This window comes from Doryrhamphus excisus, chromosome 3, assembly GCF_030265055.1.
Source record: "Doryrhamphus excisus isolate RoL2022-K1 chromosome 3, RoL_Dexc_1.0, whole genome shotgun sequence".
Lineage (NCBI taxonomy): Eukaryota > Metazoa > Chordata > Actinopteri > Syngnathiformes > Syngnathidae > Doryrhamphus > Doryrhamphus excisus.
Genome location: NC_080468.1, coordinates 7,372,616 through 7,395,411, shown reverse-complemented (window position 1 = coordinate 7,395,411; position 22,796 = coordinate 7,372,616). Strand labels below are relative to the sequence as shown.

Here is a 22,796-nt window from a genome sequence, read left to right as displayed (position 1 = left end):
TTGTCTTCCTCAGTTATGAAATGATTCTAGTACACTTCCATAGGAAATCCAAGCAGACATTCTAAGTAAGCTAGTGACTTTGCCAGAGGATTTGGATGACGGCCCGAAGCTCGACGCTCAATGGGGAAGCAGATTGTCCTGCTCTGAGATGGAGATAACAAGGGGTTTGTTCGAAGAAAACATAGCTCTGTTTTATAATCAGCATTGTTTTCCCAACAGAGGTTTACTGGAAAACTGGATTAAGCACAAAACATGTTTGGCATGTCCATTTCAGTTGCATAAAGCAAATAATGCATTCCGGCCTCTTCACTTTCACCAAGGTAACTGCAACTCATTCCAGCAGCACCCCGACGGTCCGAATGAGAATTACGCAACACTGATTCGACAATTTCATGAATACACACAACAGCAGCTTATCTTTATGGCTATTTAAATGTTAAAAAAAACCCCATTAATATCATCAAACAAGTCAGTGAGGGTTTTCTCATAGAAACTAAGTTAGACCCCAAATGTCCAATGTATGAAAGGTGGGTTTGGACCTTGTGATGGGCTTTGACAGATTGGGGTCGAGCTGCTGGACTCTTTGCGTGTTGGCGACCCCGGGTGGTGCTTTGTAAAGCTTTGGACAGGGTCACGACACCCCCGTTTTCCCCATGCAGCATCGGGAAGCATACAGAGTGTTGTAACAGAGAGTCTGGCCCTGGCAGGGTCCCAGCAACCCCGATCCACACCATCAGAATTCACAGTTTAGCCCGTGGACATGTGAATGGATGCAACACAATACACAACACTGTGTGCCCATAGACAGCAGCCATTCAAGGGTTTACCAGTAGGGATTTACAACATACAGTGCAGTTGTCACCCAATAACACCAGCTGCATACTAACCAGCACTACTTTTTTGTTGAGGACAAGACACAAGATGTTGTGAACGCCTCTTTCTAAGTCACGCCTCCTTACTTTCATACGCATCATGTCTTCAGGCGAAACGAGCCTGAAGTCTCTAAAATGCTTCAGTGGACCTCAATGCACATGTCCATCCGACACATTTTGACAACGTTGTGTGAATAGATGGGACACTTGGCTCACTTTAAAAAGCCAGTGAGCACAGTGACAAGGATCCTCATAAAGATCACGGATTAGCAGCCAACTGTGTGCTGAAGGAGACAAGATGACCCAAATCTCCTTCAGTTTCTGCTGGGAAGTCAGAACTATCCCACTGGAACGTCCGTGGTTGGACTTTGAAGTGTTCCAGTCAAAAGTACACAACAAACATGAGTGATCTTGATGAGTGTTTATAAGCAAGGGTATACACCAGGGGTCTCAAACTCAATTTACTTGGGGGCCACTGGAGCTAGGGTATGGGCAAGACTGGGCCGCATCAGGTTTTCCAAAAAAAAACAAAAAAATGAAAATAAACTTTGCTTTGGTTTCGATTTTCTACAATAAAAGCTCTGATAAAACATTCCACTGTTCTCAAATATCTTAATTTTTATTTTTCTGCACAAAATAAAATAAAAAATAAATAAACAAATCAAGAATAAAGAAAATCAATCAATCAATAATAAATGAATATAATAATAATAATAATAAAACGGCAAATAATAAAAACTTAAGAAACCACATATGGTTGGTGGGTAGACAAATTATTTTCTTCAGATTAAAATGAACAAAGCATTATTAGAGCCCTGTAGACATGACAAAACACGACTATAGTCACATTTATACTCTTTTTATTTACAACATATTGAGCAACTGCAGGGTCTTCAGACACATGCTAACTCGCAAACTAGAGAGCTAGCGACATAAACGGTAGCCTTCAAGTTATTTCCTTTAAACTTAAATAGCCAAAAACGTACCACTTCCACACGGATAGGGAGGATAACTATTAACAGTTATTTAACCTTTAACATGAACATTAATCAAATGTAATAATTTTTTCTGGGTACATAGTAATACCATACAGCATCCATATCAAACTTGCGCGGGCCGCACTAACATTAAACTTTCATATCAAGGCGGGGGATTCAAACTAGTGTCCTGCGGGCCACATTTGGCCCGCGGGCCGCGTGTTTGAGACCCCTGTTATACACCCATCACAGTTCAGCAATCATTTCGGTTTTAAAGTAGTCAGTGTAGAGCTTGTTTTGCTGTACAGATTTAGTATCCTCAAGCAATTATGGTCCAAATAGATGGCAATAAAAGTGAGTACACCTCACAAAGTACTTGTACAAATAGTACCAAAAGTATCAATATTTAGTGTGAGCACCATTTTTATCTAGCACAGCCTTGATCCTTTTGGGCACAGAATTCACCAGAGCACAGTTGTATGTCTGGACGAGACATACTTGGCCACTCCATTGCCTTCACCTTCATCGTCACATACTGGACATCAATATCATTATCATGTTGGAAAACTGCCATGCAAGCCATGCCTGATTATGCTATGCTTCACAATGTCACAGTACATGTTGGAATTCACGTTGCTCTCAATGAAGCACAGCTTCCCAGTGCTGGCAGTAGCCATGCGACACCGGACCATTATGCTACCAACTTGACTTTAGACAAGAAACAATTACTTTGCACTCGTGTTTCAAGCTAGTTTGACAATAATAGCTGTGTATTGAGTCATTCTGAGTGGATAGTAAAATCTATAAAGGTACTGCCATTCAAGCTGTACACCAACTGTCAAGTTCTTTTGGTCTTTAGCATAAGGGAACATGAAAAACCTGAGAAAATCATAGAGTAAGCTTTATCAGCTCAGCTCCAGTCTTAAGTTTATTCCACATCTCAACTACTTAAGAGTAGGGCTGCAACGACTATTTACATAACCAATCAATCGGTCGGTTACTTTTTCTATTAATCAATGGATCAGATTTAAAAAGACTATTTAAATATTTGCTCCTTCATTCAAAAGGTTTGAACTGATCAGTGAGTCAAAGTTGGAACACGAGATCGACAGGCGAATTGGTGCGGAGTCTGCAGTGATGCTGATGCTGATTCTGCATCGGCCCGTTGTGGTGAAGCTGAGCTGAAAGGCAAAGCTCTCAATTTACTGGTCGATCCCTACCCTCACCTACATGATCTCCCTTCGAGATAAGGTGAGAAGAACTGTAATCCGGGAGAAACTTGGAATAGAACTGCTGAGCCAGATGAGTTGGCTTGGGCACCTGGCCAGGATGCCTCCCGGACACCTCCCTCGGGATCCGCCGGGAAGAGATTGTCGGAGAGAGGGAAGTCTCTGGGCTTCCTTGCTTAAGCTGCTGCCTCCATGACCCATCCATCCATTCATCCATCCATTTTCTATGCCGTTGTCCTCCTTAGAGTGCCCCCGCGTTTCGACCTCCGATAAGCGGTAGAAGATAGATGGATGGTCGGATAGATGGATAGTATTGTCCCCACTGTAATAAAAATGGTCGCTCAATTGTGGTGGTTGCAGTCAATAAATTCAAACCTCATCTTCTGGCAGGCTTGCTAGGTTTTTACCAAATGACCTGTAGTATCTTTAGATTATGTTCCATGTAGAACAAGCTTTTAAAAATGCCAATATCGTGTATTAGCATTAAATTGACCTTTCACACTGTGACTATGGGAAACATAGCTAACATGCAGAATATTTGAGCCTTTTCTAGTCAGAGGTTTGGATGCATGTTGTATCCACTAGATAAAGCATTGCAGATGACACAGATGATAGGACACTGAGTTCTCTATTCATGTGCACACACCCACACCGACACACTTTGAGCTGACATCTCTATTAAACTTCACTCCATCAACCCTGAAATAATTTCTACATGCCGACTCTATTGCAGAGTACTGCATACCGTTGGATTACCTGACAGCAGTAAAAAAAAAAAACCCAAATCACAGCATACACATATTCATAGAAATATGCATTACTTGCATGCTTTCCTTTATGTTCTTTTTAAGACAGAAAAGAGTCAAACTGTCAGCCACTTGACAAGTACAGTTCCCTTTTTAGTCTAATTATGTTTCGCCAAATTCTTCACTAATGCAGAGCACTCCAGATGAGTGACAGTTAAAGTGACGAGGGAGATAAGAGTGAAAGAGAGATGAAGGAAAGCCGAATGAAAGGAAGGTCATTTTATCACCCTTGTCATATCATTGCAATGAAAAGCCACTCCTTAACGCTGGGCTGGAAAGTCTTACGCTATATATTCACTGTGCAGGAGCCAAGGACGGCAACAGCAGTCTATCTCAGGACGTTAATATTTGAAAACATAATACATGACAAATGTATTGGGACACCTGGCTATTATAGCTGCCATTCATTCGGAGGAAAAATGCCTGAGGTCACAGAGTTCATCCTAAAGGTGTTTGATGGGGTTGATGTCAGGGCTCTTGAGTTCACCTTGCTTTGTGCACTAAAAAACACAGAAGCCTTTCCGCTAACTGTTCCCATGAAGTTAAAAGCATAGACATGGCCTAAATTAATAATGTCGATACACTGTATCATTCATTTTTTAATATGGAAAAGTACACTTGAAAGTATTCTATTCATCCAGTGTACACATTACGACATACAAACATGGTGTTCATTGTGCCTACAATGGTGACTAATCATTATGCTGCAAAACAACTAATGACTCATATACTTTGTTCTGCTCTGGTCCTTAGATACTGAGAAGGTTCTGGAAAGGATGCTGTCTTCTCACACTGCGGCTATTGATCACATGTGGGCACAGAGATAGACTTCATTAGGCACTCAACATAGGCCAAGCTAAGTTAACCATGTGGAGTGAAACCTAGATTATTGTAGCCTTTGTGTTATGCAATGACATAAATATCTGCACAATGTTGTCCAACACATTTACCAAGAATGTGTCTGTTCGACAGAATGGAAATTAGTCATCCCGGTGAGATAATAATCACTTTGCATTCATTTGTTTTGCATTTAGGCAGTGTAGTAGCTGTACACTTTGTAGCGCCACACATTGAACCTTGTTTTATGGAATCACAGCAAGTGATTTGTTATGTGTTGCCTTGAAGCACTTTGTAAAACTGTTTTTTTTTTTGCAAGACAGTGAAATAAAAATATGAAATATAGTTCTACCCAGAAAAATTATGAGATGCCTCGAAAGGTGACCAAGACGATGGCAAGGACACAGTAGACCAACAATCATCTGAATGTATTGTATGAGTACCTTAGCATCAAAAGGAACATCTTGTGTAGTAGATTTTTAGCGACACACAAAAGAATGTACACCAGATTTGGTCTGAATAGCATTTAACATACCCACTGTCAGTGTTAGTGTTACAGTGATTAACTTCTTTTTACACTTATATCACAAGTGAGAATGTTATAGAACGGGATGCACTCAACTGTCACATTGGTGTAGGTTAGACAACCGTGTCATTCGTTACTGATGTTGATGGATTTCAAGAAAATAAATCAATGTTTTTTTTAAAAGATTGCCTGTACAGCTAAAAAAGCGCTATTGCAGGGTGAAGGGTCCAAAAGTCAAATCCATTTCATTTGGGATTGTTACGATTTTGCCAAAGTGGCCACCGCACCAGCTGGACCCAAAGGTCAAAGGTGAACGTTCAAAGACTAGCTCTTGGCAACAAAGTCAATTATGAGTGAGTGAGTGTGAGTCAACGGTATCATCTCAGATTTATTAAATGTGTGGTTCTACACACACATTGGTTGATCTAATGCAAACATAATACATTATTGTTGTGTTTTCATCCTCTCAGAAGCATATTGAGAGAAAAGCCAAAACGACAGCAACATGATTATCTCTCCTCTATGGTGAGAATGATGTGCTGTGTTGGTGAAATATTGACTGTGCGAGGAAACAAAACGTTGTCCTTCAGGTGCGTTTCACATTCAGCAATGACAAGAACACAAAGTGCTGAGAGGAGATGTTTCATGCAGTGTGAACACAAAGTATGCATAAAACTTTGCAGTTAAAAAGAGGTTACTCCTTAGTAAGAAAAACAATTGTTTTCCTGCACTGTTTTGTCACCTTGAAGGCAAGCCTCAGGACAAAGACAAGAGGGATTGTTGTCTTTGTGTGGACGAGCTGCTCAGTTGTGCTTTCATCCATGTTACCATTGGCCGAGCCAGCAGCTTTAGGCCCTCCCTGGCTACATGCTGATGGTGATTGATGGCACGGCTGGTCCAATCCCCTTTGGGGTCCCTTTTCAGCTTGATGCTCACTCATATGGGGGACCAATACACAAGAAAGAGCTTTGATATCAGAGCTCAATTACAAGTTTCGACTTACTTAAAAGGGACTGGAGCTGTCCAGTGCTGAAATACCTGGACAAAAGTTACCCTTACATCAGGGGTCTCAAACTCAATTTACCTGGGGGCCACTGGAGCTAGGGTCTGGACAAGGCTGGGCCGCATCAGGTTTTCCAAAAAAAACAAAACGCATTTATTAAAAACAGAAAAATATACAAACTTTTTCAGTGCTTTGGTTCCGATTTTCTACAATAAAAGCTCTGATAAAATATTCCACTGTTCTCAAATATAAGAGTTGGCATGTAGAAATAATTTTATTATTTTTCTGCACAAAATAAGATGAAAAATAAATAAACAAATCAAGAATAAAGAAAATCAATCAATCAGTAATAAATAAATATAATAATAATAATGATAAAAAGGCAAATAATAAAAACTTAAGAAACCACATATAGTTGGTGGGTAGACAAATTGTTTTTTTTCAGATTAAAATTAACAAAGCATTATTAGAGCCCTGTAGACATGACAAAACACGACTATAGTCACATTTATACTTTTTTTATTTACAATATATTGCGCAACTGCAGGGTCTTGAGACACATGCTAACTCGCAAACTAGAGAGCTAGCAACCTAAAGGGTAGCCTTCAAGTTATTTCCTTTAAACTTAAATAGCCAAAAACTTACCACTTCCACACGGATAGGGAGGATAACTATTAACAGTTATTTAACCTTTAACATGAACATTAATCAAACGTAATAATTTTTTCTGGGTACATGATACCATACAGCATCCATATCAAACTTGCACGGGCCGCACTAACATTAAACTTTCATATCAAGGCGGGGGCCTCAAACTAGTGTCCTGCGGGCCAACCGCGTGTTTGAGACCCCTGCCTTACATGGTTTTAGACTGACCACAAAGTACAGTGGCCACAGCTTCATACATAAAGTGCAAAGGTCATAGATTCATCACCCTTATTAACACAGAGAGATGAAAGACTTAATTAAATGTCTTAGTAACAGATTCTTGAACATATACACTACATGTGATAGGATGAAAGCTTCTGAGTATGCTGTCAAGTTACACCATAGTACATGAAGTTTAAACAATATTGCATATAGCACACAATTCACAACCATTCTCAATAAGCGTGCCAGATTCCGACCACAATCCAAAATAATTTAACTGTACACCACTAAAAACGGCAACACGTTAACGATTGCACTCTGACTGTACAAAATAACACCTTAAAAGGTGTAAGACAATCAAAAGTCATGACTTTAACTACAGCAAAGCATGCTGGGAAATGTGTACTCTTCTTATTCCACAGCTGCAAACTCTTCCCTCATCTCATGGATTGTGATGGTTTTGTGTTGATATAAAATACTATAGCTTTTGCCGGACATTGAGAGGTGGTCGATCAACAGCTGACATAGGCTCCATCATAACCCCGCAACCCTAATGTGGATTATGCGGCATATAAAATGAATTAATTCATGTATTTATCTGAAAAACACATTTACCACTTTTCCTTGCAATGTTATCACTATCACTTCTCATTACATCTTTTTGTATCACTGATATAAATTACTCTTGCAATTTTGACTTAAAACATAAGACTTTTCTTTTGTATGTATTTTTCTCCAAAGAATGCAAGTATATTCTCTGAACTTTGGGACTTTTTCCTTCTCTGCTTTATTCTCTGAATTTTTTTTTTCTTTTCAGCGTGCCTCCGTTGCTCATGCATATTATAACATTTCCATTCTAGTTCAAGGTTCTTGAACTCTCCACATTCACACAAATACAGCCAAGGAAACAATTATTAGACCATCCTCATTTCTTCAGTTTCCTGTTCATTTTAATGTCTGGCACAACTACGCATACCTTTATTTGGACAAATCTATTGATGACAACAGAAATAACTCATACGAGTTTCATTTTTTTGGCAGCCCAATGCTGTAGCTATTGATGAAAGAACTTATTATCAAGAAAACCATGGAAGTTACTCCATGTCAGCTTTTAAATTGGGTATTTTTGTTATCATCATTATATCAAATGTCCCTTATGTTGCACCAGTCATTAAAAAGGATCAATAAAACAAAGAAGGATGATCAAATGATTCTTTTACCATGACTGTATTCTGCTACACTGTACCTTTCAGTGTAAGCTTTCATACATCTATTAGCAAGCTTTTCTCAGAAACATGTCAACAACAACAACACTGGAAAGGAGTGACCTTGATGGTCTTCACATTGCATTGACCAACACTGAAAAGATGCCTTTGCCAAGTAGCCACATTTTTGCCAAAAACACTGACTGAGCTCATCAATTTCTGATGCAGACCAACAAAACTTATGTAACCCAATTCGCACAGCAAATGTCATCAACGACGCGTCTAAATCATATTCTAATGGCTACAAATTAATGATGGCAAAAATATGAGCTGCACTAAAATGTGTTTGTACAGTGGGTGTGCCAAGCTCGGGGCATCCCATTCAAAAGGACTGGAGGCTGTGATTGCTGACAACAATGTGTCAACAAAGTATTGAGCAAAGGCTGTGAACATTTCGGAACGTGTGATTTGTTAGTTTTGCATTTTTAGTAAATATTGAGAGGAAAAAAACTTCCACGCTGTCATTCTGGGGTGTTGTGTGTACAATGGGAAAATGCGAATGAATGCGAAATGTGTAAATGATCCTCATCAGGCGTGATGTGTGATAGAAGAGTTTCAGCTAAAATGAAAGGAAAGGTATACAAAACTGTGGTGAGACCAGCCATGTTGTTTGGTCTAGAGACAGTGCCACTGAGGAAAAGATAGGAAGCAGAACTGCAGGTAGCAGAGATGATGATGCTGAAGTTTTCATTGGGAGTGACCAGGATGGATAGGATCAGGAAGGAGTACATCAGAGGAATATTACATGTTAGAGGCCTTGGAGATAAAGTCAGAGAGGCCAGACTGAGATGGTTCGGGCATGTCCCAAGGAGAGATAGTGAATATGTTGGTAGAAGGATGCTGCCAGGTAGGAGGCGTAGAGGAAGACCAAAGAGGAGGTTTATGAATGTAGTGAAGGAAGACATGAGGGTAGTTTGTGTGAGAGAGACAGATGTAGAAGACAGGGTTGGATGGAGGAGAAACCCTGAAGGGAAAAGCCGAAAAGAAGAAAAAGAAGAAGACAAAATGTGTAAAAGTGAAGTGTTGCGAATACTTTCCAGATGTACTGTATGGAAACCTGCTTCCTTCCCCTATTCAAACAAAATGAAAGGACAATAAGGCATTCACCTCCTGTCTCCTTCAAAACTCTGCACCCATCTTTCAAGAAACAATTGTAGAAGCTTTTTCTACCTTCTCTAAGACCACGCTGCCCTGTAGTGAGTGCACTCATCTCTGCACACACACACACACATGCACACACACACACCCATTGGATGAAAAATGCATGCTGTAAACTTGCAGCTTTTAGCACCAGTCTTCACTATTCTCCTCCTCACCTCCTCCTGCTGCTGCTGCTCCAGCACATGCTGGTCGTCTTGTTAACCTCGTCCTGCTTTATGGCACAGACACCCAGCTGGTGGTGGGTGCTCTAACAAGGCCAAGGAAGACGTAGACTCCTCCAGAGTGGAGGGATGAATAGAGGAAAGGGGTCTGTTTGGCACCCATTAGATTCACGCACCATTTAAATGTTGAATTCTTATGCCACATTTGGAGTTTAGTAAATAGTTTTTAAGACATAAGAAGCATCGCTGGATGTTATGTCCAGGTGACTTCACAACACAATAGATTTCATGAACACCTGTTCGGGTCTATACAAATGCATCCCTTCACAAACTTATTCAAAATGAAGACATCTGACTCACACACATGCTTACTTGAGGGCATGTTTTATGCATGCACCTACATTAGTTGTAAATATGAGTCAGTATTAAAAAAGCTTTGATATGTAAATAATTCAAAAATAACAGGAGCACTGATTTGTCCACAGTGAAGCCAGCACTGTATTGCATATTTATATTCAAACATGCATTTTTTTTTTTTTAGAATATTTGTATTTTACCTATCCACCATTCAAATTCAAACACTTAAAATTGTCCCCATGCTTCCCAATGACCGAGGGCTGCACCACAACATACACACACTGCTTCTATGGACGCTTTCACCACTCACCTCAAGCGACAGATGCAATCCGCTGGAATGTGCGTGGAGGGGGAAAAAAAGCTTTTGCACGGGAGTGCAGGTGCGACACAAGCACGACGGAGCGGCCGTGAAACAGCACTTTGCAGGAGCACCGCCGGACACCCCCACTCTTTTTTTTTTTTTTTTTTTTTTACCGCTCTTTGCGCAGCCTGACTTTAGTGAGCGGTCGATGGGCGCCTCATCCTTAGGCTCCGTGCGTGACGGGTGCGCGCTGGCCACCTTTAGGTGCTCCACAAGCTCCGGGGGAGAAGCCAGATCAGTTTGAACAAAGACGCTTGACAGGCAGGCAGGCAGGCAGACTGCTCCAGCTCCCCCATTCAAAGAGAGCGTGGCGGTGTAGGTGGGAGGGGGAGGGTGGATGGTTAAAAAAAAACGGGAGGGGGAGGGCGGGGGGGTGTCTTTATATGACCATAATCCCACATAAACCTTTAAAGGTTCATCCACTGTCTGTGAATTAAAATGCAATGACAGTCTGATGAGCAGCTTAATCTCACCACGACCTTCTGATATTCTCTCTCTTCCTGTCACACAAGTTTGAACACCTCCAAGATGCCTCTACAGTATAGAAGATGGAAAAATGTCACTGTGCTAACTAAAACTCTTTCAGGAAAACGAGTGAAAAAGTGTGCTAATTGCTGACATAGTAGAGAAGTGTGCAGTAGAGCAAGCATTTATCTGTCATAGTGTTGCTAGGTGCTCTACATGCACGGTTTTGAATAATGCATCTCCCCAACTGTCCTGGAGGCATGTTTTTTGGAGTCCTCATCGTCATCATGATGATGATGATTGTGTGTGCTCCGAAGAAAAGACTGCGGGTAATTGCCCCACTTTAAGTTAATTTGGAGGTCTTAATAGGTATAACCTCATTTAAAGGCATGCAGTACAGCCATTATTTTTTTTTTTTTTGCTATTATTGCTGCAGTGAATCCTCTACAGAGCGGCCAAACTTTTTCACTGAGTGCTGCATGCAGAAAAATTGGAAGACATGGGGGGGCCACTTTGATACATTTTGTACATTAACCCTTTATAGGGCAAGTAACCATATATGGTAACTTAAAAAACAGGGTTTCCCCATATCTCAGCAAGGTAACAGAGTCATGTGACTTTCTCATGCCAATCAGTCAAGATCAGACAATGTCACAGGAAGTGACATCGTGGGCTGTGATCAATCAGGAGTGAGCCAGAGAGTATCAAACTTCCTTCTTCATTCAGAAGTCGGAAATTGCAATTTTCTGACGCTTGGGGCCCGACACTCTCGGCCCAAAACATAAAAACTAACCATGATAAGTTGATCACAGTCACTCTAACTACAGTACCTCTGTTGATGTCACCTTGTGCAGTTTGACCTGTCCCTTTTTCCATACCCTAAATGGGCAAGGAACCATGCACAAGGTACACAGTAACTTCCTTGATCTTGATTTGCACCCAAAACGTGAAACTTTTTTAAAAAGTAAAAATGGAAAAAATGTCTTCTTATAGCCCCCAATAACACTGAAGGATTGAATTTTTAAATTTCTAAGTATTTCAGTGAGTGCCCTATAAAGGGTTAAGGATGTAAAAAGTGGTCCACACTAGGGTGACGTCTGCTAGATGAACAAAACATTAGCATCTTTGTAGACGACAATATGACCTTTGGGAGAAATTAAACTCATGACCCTGTCTGAGAAAGTGATTGCCCCCACACCCCTAGTGAGAGCCATTATCCACGAATGGTGAAAACATGGAACAGAGGTGAACCTTCACAGGACAGGCCCGCCAACCAAAATTACAGCGATGACTCATCCAAGAGGTCACAAAAGACCCCACAACAACATCCAAAGAACTTCAGGCTTCACTTTTCTCAGTTTAGGTCATTGTTCGTAACTCCACCATAAAAAAGACACTGGGCAAGTTCCAAGACAAAAAACACTGCTGAACAAAAAGAACATTAAGGCTCGTCTCAGTTTTACTAGTTGGTGATGCCCAAGACCTTTGAGAAAATACCCTGTGGTTTGATGAGATAATTTGACGGTGTGTGTCCCATTACATCTAGTGTAAAAGTATCGCTGTAACTCAGAAAATAACATCATACCAATAACATCTGCTCATCTGTTTGTGACCTCAAGCTCAAACCAACATGGGATCTGCAGCAAGACAATGATCCAAAACACACCAGCAAGTCCACCTCTGAATGGCTGAAGATAAACAAAACAAAGACTTTGGAGTGGTATAGTCAAAGTCCTGACTTGAATCCTACTGAGATGCTGTGACATAACCTTAGAAAGGCGGTTCATGCTGGAAAAGCCTCCAATGTGGCTGAATTACGACAATTCTGCAAAAGGTGATTGGGCCAAAATTCCTCCACAGCGCTGTAAGAGACTCATTGGTAGTTATCGCATACGCTTGATTGCAGTTATTAGATTTAGGAGGCAGTCACTTTTTCACGCAGGGTCATGTGACCACTTCGTCCAGTTAGCCAAATTCTGGTGTTGGTGATGTGGATTGTAGTTCCGGTTAGTTTGGTTTCTCAAATCAAAATGTGTTTAAAAGAGAAATACATTTGCAACATAAAAATGCCTCACAAGTAAGCTCTCCGCTATTTTCTTTCTGTTGGTATCACTGCATGCTGCCGCCTATACATTGTTGTGTACTTCTTTATTCGTGCATGTAAACACTGTGGAACTGTGGAGTAATCGAATCACTTTAGTGAGTGACTGAATAACTAAGTCAGTGATAGGAATCAAGTTTCCCCTAACTATATTTGACAGCGGGTCTGCCGATATACAAGTTTCACAATGGTGACAGATTTGCAATCAGTTTTTGACCGGCCTTACGGAAAAGACCGTTGAGGTAATTTGCTCTTCCCCATCAGTTAAACATTCATCGGCTTTGGCCTTTCTTAATGCATATAATGCATACTTGTGTTGTCTATTCCATAGAATGAATTTAATGGGAATCGATACTCTGCAAATGAAGCTTCATTATTGTGGCACATTAAAATGTTTGTTTTCCAAGAAAACATTTTCTACACATTTGACCCCATATGGTACAAACATAAATAGATAACACTGTGAATGCCTTGTCATTCACATCATGTGCCCTGCATAGTGTTTTATAGGCTAAAAGGACCAAATGTATGTAAATTACAAGCTGCTGTTTCACACTTAGCCGTTACAAAAAAAGATGCAGCAATTAAAGCCAACTGGCGACACCCTGCATCTACGGGTGTGCTTATTTTACAAGCAAACATATTTCCGGCTAAGTTTCTTGATGGGGAACCTCATCAGCGCAGTAAGAGTTGACGGGAATAACAGTCAAACAGAACAGCAGGGGATCATCCCACTCTTATTGCATCGCTGATTCCCTCTGAACACTACGGGAGGTGCAGGAATACTGGAAATCTAAAGCCAACTAAAAATGTCTCCCGAAGCTCAGTGGAGCAGCAGAAACATGTGCTCATTTGAATTTACTAGAAAATTGTACAAAATAATTCAAATGAAATGTACAAATAATGCGTACACTGTCAGGATCCCCCCCAGATCCCTCCTCCCCTTTCATTCCTTTACGGTAACACCCTGTTGTATAAGACTTTTGACGGCTCCGATGGGCAATCATCGCTGCATCGTCCTTGATGTCATCCCTTAAAGGCCCACCCAGAGGAGGACACAGCACCAGATGGTGTACTTTAAAAAGTAGACTCTCCAAGAAGCAGACATTAAAGTTACAATTGAATATCCATCAAACCATACATTTTCTATGCCGCTTATCCTCATTAGGGTCGCGGGTATGCTGGAGCCTACAATTGAATATTTTCATGAAATTTCTGTATTTGCATATGTTAGTATGGACAGTTAGTTAGGTACATGTTCACCAGGTTCCCCAGCGCTTGTTGGAGAACCGACTGTCTCAGCAAAGAAGCGTCTTCCACGCATGTCCTTCCTGAGCTGTATTCCGGGAAAAGGCGGACTCTGAGAAAATAATAGCGGTCGCAAAGGGGCCAACACTTCAGACCAGAAAGGAGCTGCAGTGTTTTCTGGAGTTTGTTCACTTTTATTGCAGGTTTATTCAAAATTTCAGAGACCAAAACCAGTTTCAGATGATAACCATGCAGAAAAAGCATTCCAGGAGCATAAGCAGTTGTTTATTCATTCATTCATTCATTTTCTACCGCTTTTCCTCACGAGGGTCGCGGGGGTGCTGGAGCCTATCCCAGCTGTCTTCGGGCGAGAGGCGGGGTACACCCTGGACTGGTCGCCAGCCAATCACAGGGCACATATAGACAAACAACCATTCACACTCACATTCATACCTATGGACAATTTGGAGTCGCCAATTAACCTAGCATGTTTTTGGAATGTGGGAGGAAACCGGAGTACCCGGAGAAAACCCACACATGCACGGGGAGAACATGCAAACTCCATACAGAGATGGCCGAGGGTGGAATTTAACCCTGGCCTCCTAGCTGTGAGGTCTGTGCGCTAACCACTAGACCGCCGTGCCGCCCCCAGCAGTTGTTTACCACCGGCCCCATCCTAATTCAAACCAACAAACCCTTCCAAGGGGTACACTGCCAAGATGGACGCCTTGGACACTAGGGTCGGAGAAGTGTTGTTGCAAAGGGCTGAAAATCAAAAGCTGCATCCTGTACCTTTTCCTCAGGCATCTTTCTCCAGCACAGATGAATTAGAAGTAGGTGACAAGGAGTTGCTGGTCGTGAAACTGGCCCTGGAGAAGTGGCACCACTTCTGGACCTCTGAACTGACAACTTGTTCCTGACACTGTACCCAAGTGCTGGAATGAGCCCATGAGTCCCGCATTTCTTGCCAACCAGAAATAAACAGGACTAGTTCCTCTATCAAGGGGTATTTTTCGGTGGCCCACCTTGGATAAAGATGTCAGGGGCTTGGTGTTAGCCTGCAAAGTCTGCGCCACCAACCATGACCGTCCAGGAAGGGGTCACAGTGGTGGCATTAATGGTGGTCACACATTAAAGTCGATTTTGTTTCAGGACTTCTACCCTCGAGTGGCAAAATAATCATCATGTAGATTGGTTTTGTGTACGTTTCATCTCTCTGGAGAGGTTCCCCTCAACTACAGAGACAAACCAACTCCTTGTAGATCACGTCTTCAGACTTCATAGAATACCCACACACATAAACTCTGATCGGGGTCTTTGTAAGGAGCTGGGAGCTAATTCCGTTTTGTTACCGTCCCCAGTCAAATGGACAATGTGAGAGAGCCAACCAGGGTTTAGAGTCAACGCTAAATGTGTTACCGAAACCAATCCCACCACCTGGGCAGAACATTTAGTTTAGATTGAGTATGCACACAATACTGTGAGCACCTCTGACCTCTGTATGTCCCCCTTTGATGTGCCATGCTGGGATATCAAGTGCTTCTCTTTGCTGCCCAGGAGTCCAAACTTCATATAACATCAGTGCAGGCCCATTTTAGACGAGCTAGGTGGGTTTGGAAGGAAGCCTGCACGGCCATGCAGGGAACATTGGCGAAAAATAAGAGGCTTGCAGACAGATGTTACATCCCAGTCCCACAATACGCTCCCGGGCAGCCTTTTTGGCTCTCATTCAAAAACATACCACTCAAGACTGATACCCGCAAATTCTCTCCCCGGTTTCTAGGTCCAAGATGGTCAATCCCTCAACAATTAAACTGAAGTTTCCCCATATAAAAATGCTCTTCTATTATTAATATTATGTGTGCAACAATACGTGTATTTGTATCATACCGTTCGATACAGTGGTCACGGTTCAGCACGCATGTGTATCGAACAATAAGTAACACACCGGCACATTTCTGGTTGTCACCTTGGCACAGCTAAGTGATCATGTCATTCCTTCTCTTTTGCTGCAGCTGCTGGCGTGCTCAAACTGGCTTCCTACAGCACCTATGGCTATCCTGACCAGGAGAACCAGAGTGTACAGCATGAGAAGCGGCCTGCCATGACCTGGCAAGGTGCATTAATGTCGGATGTCACCGTGCGTCCACAAAGGTGGGGAGAACCACAGCCTGCACCTGGAGGATTACGTTGCTCACTGCGTATACGTATAATGTACTTTCAAACTTGGTATCACAAAAAAGTCCAACAAAAAGCACATTTGTGAAGACAATCACTGAAGTATGAAGTATATGAAGAGAGCATAGAATGATCCTTTGAACTCAATTTCTCATTTCTCATAATTCTCTTAATTTTCAAATTAAGTCGGGCATTTTTGATACCACAGCAGCTGAGCTGATAATATCTCAATATATTGAGAGAATATTATATTTCTGTGTAACAAAAGAGTTAATGTTTCACAAATTCCTGCAATCCAAGTAAATTTATAGAAAATATTTTTTAAAAGTACAAAAAGTAGACTGTTTCTTGAAGCCCTTTCAGAAATGCTCTCCACCGAGGGAGCTGCCGCCCAAACACAATGGTGAATACTTAAGAGGAGCAGGATAGGCATGATGACACAAAAAGCTGTTCTATCATCTTAACAGCAGTGCCAGGAAAGACACAGTGCCCACAGCGGGGAACAAAGAGCATAATGATGTTTTAGTAGCATAATAAATTCTCCATCTCGGCCCTCTCAGGCGTCTGTGCTGGCTTGTTATTGGCCGGAAAAAAGTCTCCTTCGCCGTGGTTTGTTTTTACTGGTGATGTTGTTAATGTGATGAGATCAAACAAGGTGGTAAGCAAACCACATTAAAATGGCTTTCTTCTGGGAGACGGTAATGGAGGAAGTGGAAAAGACGCGGTAGGAGCTCATTGTAACCACAAGTAATGATGTCCCAACATAATATTATGTAAAGACTGGGTCTGTAAGAGCATTTGGGGTAAGCAAAACCACCAATATCAGCTTCAGGCATACAGTTCTAAAACGGCTACACCAGATTTGTTTGTTTGCAAAAAACCTGACATGGACAGCTGCAGACGTCTAAAAGCCTCACTCCAAATGGGCTTTTGCTAAGGCTCTTCCCATTTGCTTTCAATCTAAGTGAACCTGTGATACACTGTATATCCCCATATTTCCATATTTTTTCCACAAAATCATTTTCAACATCAAATATGTGTGTGGTTGTTTCACCATAATGACAAAAATCTTAGTCTTCTCATATTATTAAATGAAAACCTGAATACAAGCAGGTTTGCCCACCTCTGCTGGGTCCCTCCAGCTGCATCCGCTGCCTTCTGAACCACCGACGCTCGGAAAGTAGACAAAGGAGAGAGAGGAAAATTAGTTTTGAAGGGTGCAAAACTTATATCACTCTCACAAAAACAGGAAGTCCCACACACGGCACACATGCTTGTTCTGAATGCTGGGAAGGAGCAGATCTGTGGACGGACGATACCGTGGTTTTTCACTGATATTGGCCGATACCAGTCTGTGGATGATCGATCAGAGCACTACTGGTAGGTAGTACTTGTTTATGTTATCACACATCGTTCTTCCATCACAAGCTCTGACACATTGACAGGTAAGTGACTGAGTCTGAATGAGGCCTGAGTGTAATGAGTAAATTAAAAACATTTACTTTTTAGATCCTGCTGTGTAAAACAGGGATCCAACCCAGAGTGCAGTGGCAGTTTTACTTTCACTTTTAAGTCCACAAATACCAGAAAATTCACCATTGACGCTAGAAAAGCTGATGAGCTAGATTTGTCACTTGTCACTTTACTACGTTGGCAATACTGGAACTTGTCAGAGCTCCACTCAGGAGTGATGAGTGAGAACTCTGCATCAAGATACAGCAGAACAGCACAAATCTAGTGTATATCGTTTGTGATATCATGCTTTAAAATTTTTAATTTTAATAATATTGACATATCGCCCAGGCCTAGTCACACCATATTTAAATAATAACACAAAATAAAATGAATGGTACTCACCCGGTAAGACACCCGCAATACTGACATCTAGTGGTGTTTTGTAGGCACTGCTGTTCTGCCAAATTGCCATCTTTTTAGTGTCATTTTCTTCATAATTGTGTCCTCTAAGCAATGATAAGGAGAAGAGTTTGCTCAAAGAAATAAAAGTCAACTCTAGTAAATAAAATGGGTGTACTCTGAGCATATAATCACCTGTGAATTGGTGAAATGCTAACGACATGCTAACTGCTAACATGCCAAAACAAAGACTTGTCTAGTAAACAAGGATTAAAGCATATAAATTTGATGTCGTTCTTGAAAAAACGACCAGAATAAGCGCTAGCAAAAAACTGCAACAGCAATGGAATTAGCAGGTTAGCTAACAGCTGGTTTGGCTTCTTCTTCTGTGTGTTTTTTGTCAATGTGGGTAATCTGATGCCTCTCACAGGTCAGTTTGGGTACTACGTCAAAAACATGCATGATGACGTTTTAGTATCACGTGGGGTCTATTACATGTTAAAGATCTGCCACAGACGTAACAAGACAGCCTAAAATTGCACACCAGTGAAAATGGGTCAAGTGGGGAGGCCTTCTGGGCAACTTCATTTAAAAAAAAAAAAAAGCTACCACCTACACACACACTATTTTACACTCTCAATTACATACTAATTTACCTTGGCAGTTAAAATTCAGGTCATGTGTGGATGAGCATGTGTGTGCGTGTGTGTGTTTAATTATCCCCTGTGCAGCATCTGTGCACAATGTCCCACTCTGCCTCCTTGGTCCTTCTTTCATGCAGTTTGTGTTGTATGCTAAGCTAAAAACAAACAAAAAAATTAAATTAAAAACAGAAAGTGCCACAGTCAAAGCGCTTGGCTAGTTGTCTTTATGTCCATGTATGTACATTAGCACACACGCACACAGACATACACACTCACACACGCACAGATTTATTGTCTTCATTAGCATCGCCAAATAACCCAATGGAGAACAATCAGTGAAGTGCTGTTTTATAGGATCTAAAATGTCTCTTTTATTCTGATGGTTTACTTTCTACTAGTATTTACCACTGTCTGCCCTTGGTAAAAAAAAAAAAAATTAAAAAATAATTGAAATAAGAGAGCTCTTCTTTGTCCGCCTTATTTCCAGCCCACAAGGTTATTCTATACTCCAAACTCTTCCTCCACAATCATGCATTTGGAATCTTGTAAGTTCACTCCAGGTTGTTTTAGTACTTCTTCATTCCTAATCCAGTCCCAACAGAGAATAATGAAGTCAAGAATTAATTAGGTGAGCCGTTGAGTTCCTTTGCTGCAGGTGAGAGTCACCCTAGTCTCGTACTGTGTGTTTCAGTATCATTGCCTCATCTTGACAATTAAACTTAATGTGACTTTACTCCCATTTTAACTTTGTTTCATCATCCATCTATTTTCCAAACAATTGGAACATTTCCGGATTTGACACTTGCGATTGGCTGGCAAACCGCTCCAGGGTGTACCCTGCCTTTTATTCAAAGTCAGTTAGGATAGGCTCCAACATATGCCTGCTACCCTAGTGAGGACAAGCGGCATTAGAAATGGATGGGTGGATATGTGTAGCACTTGAATGGCTCAGGAAGTGCAAGGGAGTAGATAGATAGCTAGATAGATGGATGGATGGATGGATGCATGGATGGATGAATGGATGGATGGGTGATGAATGGGTGGGTGGATGGATGGATGGATGGATGTGTAGATGAATGGATGGATAGCTAGATAAATAGCTAGATAGAAAGCTAGATGGATGGATGGATGGATGGATGGATGGATGGCTGGATGGATGGATGGATGGATGGATGGATGGATGGATGGATGGATGGATGGATGGATGGATGGATGGATGGATGGATGGATGGATGGATGGATGGATGGATGGATGGATGGATGGATAGATAGATAGATAGATAGATAGATAGATAGATAGATAGATAGATAGATAGATAGATAGATAGATAGATAGATAGATAGATAGATAGATAGATAGATAGATAGATAGATAGATAGATAGATAGATAGATAGATAGATAGATAGATAGATAGATAGATAGATAGATAGATAGATAGATAGATAGATAGATAGATAGATAGATAGATAGATAGATAGATAGATAGATAGATAGATAGATAGATAGATAGATAGATAGATAGATAGATAGATAGATAGATAGATAGATAGATAGATAGATAGATAGACAAAGTTTCTGTGGCTTTCACATATTTGCACAATTTTGTAAAGATTTATTTGAACATCCATCTGTTTGTTTCGTCCAATTAGATCACATCTGGCTCATTAAAACAGCTTTCACATTTTTCTCACAGACAATATAGTGATGCTCCAGTCTTTATTTGGCCAAAAATACAATAATGTATTTTAGTCAATATTAGTTATTATTTTTTTTCTTTACATACACTCAAAATTGGTGAGTCTTTATCCTGACAGGTAAAACTTTCATGCTAATTGAAAATTCTGTAGTCTAAGGAGAGCTAAAGCTTTGCGGTGACCTTTAACTACACTGATAATAGATCACCTGCTTTTACCTTGGACACCCTTGAGACTGTTAATGGCCTCAATGATACAGAGAAGTTACTCTTTTCAACAGTGGCTTCTCTTTGATGTTGGCTGTCATTTTTACTGATTTTTACTTTGTCCTTAGCACCGCTCTCAAAACCATAACTGACGAGTCTTATAAATAACTACAAGTAATATATTCTAAGCAATATATGAACAAATGGAACAAAAGGCGCTTGTGACAACACAGCCGTGATAGTAAAATTATAGCTCTATCTAGTGGACGGAATTGGTGTTACAGTTTAGATTACACCTTCAAAGGTCAGTGTGGCAAAACAGAAATTAAATACATCTAATTAAATACGAAACCAAAATATGAATACATAGTTTCAATGTATTTAGTAGCTGGTAAATGTACACATATTTTGCAGGAATAAATGATAAATAATGAAAAAAAATATTATTTATTTTGATATTACTCTGTTTTTACTTTGTTTGTTTAATGCTAGTGTAGCAGGCAAAGTGTAGGGCGAAAAGAGTCGCTCTTTTTGGACAAAAACTCAGGAAGTTGCGAGGACGTGTGGTCTCCGCTTATTGAACACGACAACACTTCCAACAGAAAACCCGCCAACCTCCCTACTACAGTCGCATTTTCTTGACGTCATCCGCGCACCCACTCTCCAGACATGACCAATCATTTCACACCAAATCAAACTGTTACACTAGTAACAACTACACCCTCACCAAAGCACGTAGAACCTAACAAATGAACTAATAATGACCTACTTTATATCACATGTTGCTAATTAGCCGTGTTTCAAATCAAAATGGGATGCATTTCTTGGTGCAACCAGCAGTGACGATGTTTCAGTCTAAGCTAGTTTTCTATCGGAAGAACAAGGCAAGGCCAAAGTACTCTATTGCTGACGTAGCGTTTCATGTGTATTTGTTAAAACTGAGGTTATATATCACTACACATTATAATTAATATAATCACTTATTTACATTCATATTCCTGTTATCATTTGTCGATCCAAACAGTGTATTTAAAAACAATAAGTCATTCAATTCCGATAGTTCACATTTTGTCCATTAGGGGTCACTAGTGGGCTACTCATTATACCCCTCCCTCTTTCCTCCATTCACGCGCCCATTCATCAATCTCCCTTTTTCTCCCAGTGACAAAAGATGCATCAAATAGGGAGTGTGGGAAAACATAACAATGCATTAGAGAACACAGACACTCATTAGCATATGCAGGGGGATGTGTGTGTGTGTCTGTGTGTGTGTCTGTGTGTGTGTGTGTCTCTCTGTCAGTGGGTGTAAAACTTGCTATAACTTGGTACCATGCACACTGATTGGCTGATTAAAACTTTCAATATTAAATTATTTCGATTAAAAAGTCAATATAACATATATATATATATACACATATACACATTTATGTATATATATTTAATATACATGTGGAATTCATGACACAGTGATTACAGTGTGGGTGTGTTGTGTTAGAGAGGAATAAATAAGAAAAGTTCTTTTTTGCAAGATGTAAAATGCACCTGAAATTCTGTTTCTTCCCACCCTCTCTCTTTCCCACCCAAATCCAAAGGGGGTGGGTCTTAGTGGGGGTCATGTCTGGCCACCCCTCAGGAGATTGACGAGGTCTCTGTCTGGCCCCATGAACCACCACCAACGGTTCTCCGCCGTCCCTATGACAACAGTTAAGGACTCTAGTCTAGGCCCCTAAGGCCCCTAGACTGGGGCGTTTGAGCAGATGCTCATAATTAACGTCACTATGTCGAGGTGTCAGTCGAGTGGACCCCGTCTGTCTTACATGGAGGCAGACCCTCTCCCAGACTTGTCAGGGGCCCATAAGGCTGGATGAAAAATGAGGGGTGCGTGTGCCTGCTGGGTTGGGGGTGGGTGCCCCTGCCCACCGCGGTCTGCCCAGTCAGACTGGAAGCATAACCTCCGTTACAGGAAAATACACAGTTGC

At 41.0% G+C, this 22,796-nt stretch overlaps 1 protein-coding gene across 5 annotated transcripts in view; it reads right to left on the bottom strand.

The window, feature by feature from the left end:
- LOC131126206 (neurocan core protein-like) overlaps positions 1-18,668 on the bottom strand; it is a 46,835-nt gene extending 28,167 nt beyond the window's left edge. The window contains exons 1-3 of one of the 5 annotated variants that reach the window (XM_058068485.1): positions 18,467-18,668; positions 18,275-18,378; positions 17,541-17,589 (exon numbers count right to left, since the gene is read on the bottom strand). In XM_058068485.1, the coding sequence (XP_057924468.1) occupies positions 17,541-17,589; positions 18,275-18,344 (119 nt within the window). In that variant the 5' untranslated portion in view covers positions 18,345-18,378; positions 18,467-18,668. Of the gene's footprint in view, positions 1-10,374; positions 10,737-17,540; positions 18,379-18,466 lie in introns of those variants that run through there. The other 4 variants (XM_058068487.1, XM_058068486.1, XM_058068483.1 and 1 more) reach the window with 4 other exon arrangements.
- Positions 18,669-22,796: the final 4,128 nt, after the last annotated feature.